Raw genomic sequence first — 5035 nt, forward strand, 5'->3', positions numbered from 1 at the left:
ATGGATTTAAAGAAACCATGGAGCATCCTATTGGTTTTAGCTCAACTTGATAATCCATGGAGCATTAGCCCACTATACACGTATGGGTGATTTATACAATCAACCCATATATTTAATTAGTCTTCTTTTGATCACTTAATTAATCCTAAATTAATTCTTGATCAATACTAATTAAATAATATTATTAATATATTATAACTTATAATAAATTAATAAACCTTAAGTGCTATTTCTCTCATTTTGGTCTATTTAAATGCATGATGCCATGCAACCCAAATGGACCTTGCAAATCGGGTCAAGTAGATTCCCAAAATAGTTATGAACTCAGACACCTAATCTAAAAATATTAGGTATAATAGTCTACTTATCAGTTAAGTGTTATACCTAAACTTTCCTTGAACCTAAGTTATATGTAGGGGGGAACTTATACTTAACATTAATACTTGTATACGACAAAGTATAATGTTTCTAACAATTTGCTACAATGAGCCTATAACCGCTACTATGACATAATACCTGTGATAAAACAAACTCATGATTTCCATTAGAAACAACACACTCATGATTTCCACGAGAAACAATATCGCACGCTTCATCCACGCCAGAACAATAACAAGTAAAAGGATAGTTCATCATTCACTTATGGTTGACTGTAGCTAACAATAACAAGTGGGGTTGTCAACCCGTATACTAATTATACACGAATTCCTCGCTCACATGGGATTAACGGTTATAGTTCAGAGGATTTCCTCTAAGATCCCCAATCTTAGTTGATGAATACAATTACTCATGTAGACTACAACGACTTCCTATAGCTCTAACAACAAAAGCATTTTCATGTCTAAAACCCTAAGTTATTAGACTATGCCTTTAAACATTACTCCTAAGTTCATATTACTTTAGGAAGTACAACTGCTATATCTTGAGGAAAAATCAGGTTTTATCTTAACATAAAACCAACAATAACAATATATAACATACCAAGTTTTATCTTGTCATAAAACCAACAATAACAACATATAGCATACCAAGTTTTATCTTGACATAAGACCAATAATAGCAACATACTTTTTAACATATAGAACTCCCGGATATAACTTCATAAGTATATCGCACACAACATATATATAGAATCCTAAGTATAACTCAAGATCCACATTAATACAAGAACATGCTAACAAGTTGATAATAGTTGTATATATTCAAAATATTATATTTAGAACAACTATATCCCGGTTAATATAACTATCGACGTTGATACTAATATACTATCATATAGACATAATAGTAACGTATATACAATATTTAGCATGCATTTCCCCCCGAATATATTAGAAAGTGGGGTCGTGAAACTCACCCTAGTAGTGTGATTTTATGTAATCTAGGCAGAAACGGTCAGCGGTACGAGGTCTTCGGGCTCGAGATGCAAGAGGGCTTCAGAAAATGAGTGAAAGGGAATAAGTTCAGGTGTAGGAATAGCTAAAGTCATACCTGCTATTTATAGGATGGTTTTTGGCCTCTCACGTCGTGAGTTTATAAAACTCACATTGTGAGCCAAGCCTGCTCACCTCATAGACTTGTCATTTAGGTCCCTAGCTTCAGAAGGTAGCCATATGACTCCTCACGTTGTGAGATATCGTTGCTCACGTCGTGAGCTTAGAACGTATCCCTTCGTAGCCTCGCCACACACCTTCTAAGTCCGAAATGTGGCAATTTGACTCCTCACGTCATGAGATATCCTTGCTCACGTCGTGAGCTTAGAACTTATCCCTTCGTAGCCTGGCCATGCACCTTCTTGTTGGAAGTGTGTCCAAGGTCATTAACTAATTGGTGATATTTCTAATAATAGAAGGGTCCTCTTGGGTTGCCCTCAAGACTCAAAGTTAAGTAGAATAAATTATAGGAGTGATTAGTTTATTAATTATTATGGTTTAATAATTAATTAGAAACTAATCGGAAAATAATTTGGGAATTAATTAACAGTTTAATTAATAGAAGGGTTGAATGTGAATTACTCAATAGTTGGTTGATCAGGGAACATTCCAGAAGCCTAGAATGAAGGGGGTTGGATGAAAATTCCCTTTGGATAAAGGGAATTTCGTTCTTAGCCTATCCCATCCCACATGGATGGAAGGATAAAACCCTAGGAGGTATCCAAGGCTATAAATAGGGCTTTAAGGATTCATTCCTACTTGCTCATTTTTGGCTTGAGAATTTGACACCTTCTTTATCCCTCATTGTGGAAGAACTTTCTTTTAGTTCATCCCTCCTAGTTTAATATTTGTTTCTACTCTTTTGAGTTCATTGGGTGTGAACCAAGAGAGGGATTCCAGTTTGGATCCTCATCATCCAAACAAGCTGGCACGCACAAGGAGTCAAGCTCGAAGATCATTAGCTGCTAAAGAGGTTAGTATTATTTCTTGTATTTTCGGATTTCATAGGGTAGAAGTAATAGTATGAAGCCATAGATCCATAGGGTGCATGTACACTTAGGTAAATCATTTTGTTGTTTTGATTCTTTTGCTTCCTAGTTATAGAGTGTATTTGATGCATGTATCACCCAACAGTGGTATCAGAGCCATTGGTTCAAGGTTACCTTCACCCTACATCCATGTTTTCTGAAAATATTATTTTGGAACTAAATGATGAAAGTTTAATTGAAAAATTCGTAATTTGATTAAAACCCTAATTGACAATGTGAAACAGTAGTTTACAACGTGAACTTAGCAGATCAACATTAAATCTGGAAAAATACCTAATTGGATCATATCTGGAAAAATAAATAAATGTTATTTAAATATGGTTATTTAAATTTGAATATTTATGGATAAATATTATTCCTCATGTTTTTGAATTTGAATATTTATTTATTATTTAAATAGGGATTTAAATATTTTAACATTATTTATAATTGAGTTTTATAAATTTGAATATTAACCCCTCATGTTTTATTAATTGTTATATTGCATCCTTGTAATTAATTTGAATTAATAATAGACAACTAAATTTAAAGTGTTTTAAATTTACCCCTTATATATATATATATATATACATATATATATATATATATATATATATATATATATATATATATATATATATATATATGTCAGATTCATATATTGTAGGGGTTTAAAGGAGGTCTTCTATGATTCCTAATGAGGTCGGTTTTTAATATGTTTCGCGCTTACCACCCTCACCGCCCTATTGCATTTTGAGAAGGGAGTTACAGAAAGGGTTTGATAGTGATGATGGTCAATCTAAAAGTATTCTAAATACAAGTATAAAATAAAATCCCGTTTTATTTAAATAAAAGTGAATCTTATGTTATCCATGAAAATTGCACATTCTCTTTATAACTTGTTGATGGAGCTCGTGTGGTTAATCGGCACGTCAATTTGAGAGTATATGTAGAGAATGATGTGATACTCGTGAATCTCAAGCGTAACTTGAGTCGGGGACCACGCAATTTTGTATGGGTGATTCACCATCTATTCAATGATCTGTGTCATCCCCGTCATTGAATTTGAGATGAACATAATCCGAGATTAACATGCCATTGATAGTCAATGAGTCTCAAAGATCTAGGAATTTCATAGTGATTGAAACTGACAAAGAGCTTTGTCTACCAAACTAACTTTGTCGTGTGTTTACGGCATTCCTTTACATATCATGAAGCCAAATATAGATCCTAGCCTTAATCAAATAATTTATTTAGGGTGATTTTTAATTAAAGACTTATATCAACTAATTGGAGTCTTATCTTTTGTAGATGTCGAACCAAGCAAACAACAACAACAACAACAACAACAATCTGCCTCCTCCTCCTCCTCTAACTCAAAACTCAAGCTTCTCTCTAATGTCAGTTCTTAATAGGGAGAAACTCAAGGAGGATGGATCCAACTATCTTGATTGGATCAGGACCTTGAGGATCACGTTAAGATATGAGAACAAAGAGTATGTTCTCGACGAAGATGTTCCCATACTTGGAGAGAACCCTACTCCAGAAGAAGTTACTGCCTACAACAAGCATTACGATGAATCTACCAAAGTGGCTTGCCTTATGTTACCGACCATGTCTTCTGGTCTCCAGATGAACTTTGAAACATGGGGTGCATTTAACATAAATCAGCAACTCGAGGAGATGTTCCAAGAGCAAGCTAGGCAAGAACAATTCGAGATCGTTAAGTCCCTCATGGCATGTAAACTACAAGAAGGAGCTTCTGTGTGTACGCACGTCCAAAAGATGAAGTCGTACATAGACAGACTTGGGAATCTAGGTGTCGAGCTACCTAAGGAATTGGCCATTGATATGGTTTTGAACTCGCTTACTAGTACATATTCGCAGTTTATCATGAACTTCAATATGAATGGACTTGATAAGACCTTGATGGAGTTGCATGGCATGCTCAAAACTGCTGAAGCGAGCATGATGAAACCCAACAACTCTAACCCTACTGCTCCAGTATTGGCTATTGATTGTAGTTCTGCTAAAAGGAAAAGAGCGCCTCAACCCAAAGGAAAGGGTAAGGGTAAGGTCGGACAGTCTGAACCTGCTCCCAAGAAAAGGGCTCAAGATGAAATAGCACCTTCTGTGGATCCAAGTGAAGCCATCTGTTTTTACTGTCAGGTGAAATGATTGGGATGAAAAGGTAGCTGACTCAGCAGAAACTCAAACGATTTGGCGATTTGAAAAAGGTGATTTTATGAAAAGGTGTGAAAAGGGGAAACGTTTTTCTCTCTCCTGCGTCATCTTCGGCACGCCAACTGTTCACACATCAACTCAGGCGTGATTTTAGAGATAATCCAAGATTTCAGTCGGATTCTTCTCTCTCTTCCTTGTACGTATAAAAGGAATTGGAACGGTACTCTCTTAACCTTTATCACTTCCAAAAAGCTCTCAAAGAAACCCGACTATTTTCTGCAACTGTTCATCGTCATTCTCAAGCTCCTACAATGGCAAAATCTTCATCTGTTCATGATACCTCAGTTCGTCAACCCCTACTCACTATAAAACCCCAACAAAACCTAATCA

The 5035-nt window shown here is 35.4% G+C and overlaps 1 protein-coding gene across 1 annotated transcript; it reads left to right on the forward strand.

Annotated features, from left to right (window-relative positions):
• The first annotated feature begins 3859 nt into the window (after nt 1-3859).
• LOC145089671 (uncharacterized) lies at nt 3860-4639 on the forward strand. Its single transcript, XM_079028077.1, has one exon. It carries the CDS (start codon nt 3860-3862, stop codon nt 4637-4639), a length of 780 nt encoding a protein of 259 aa, XP_078884203.1.
• Nucleotides 4640-5035: the final 396 nt, after the last annotated feature.

This window comes from Lactuca serriola, chromosome 2 (genome assembly GCF_051521515.1).
Source record: "Lactuca serriola cultivar US96UC23 chromosome 2, Lser_US96UC23_V15, whole genome shotgun sequence".
NCBI classification, from domain to species: Eukaryota; Viridiplantae; Streptophyta; class Magnoliopsida; order Asterales; family Asteraceae; genus Lactuca; species Lactuca serriola.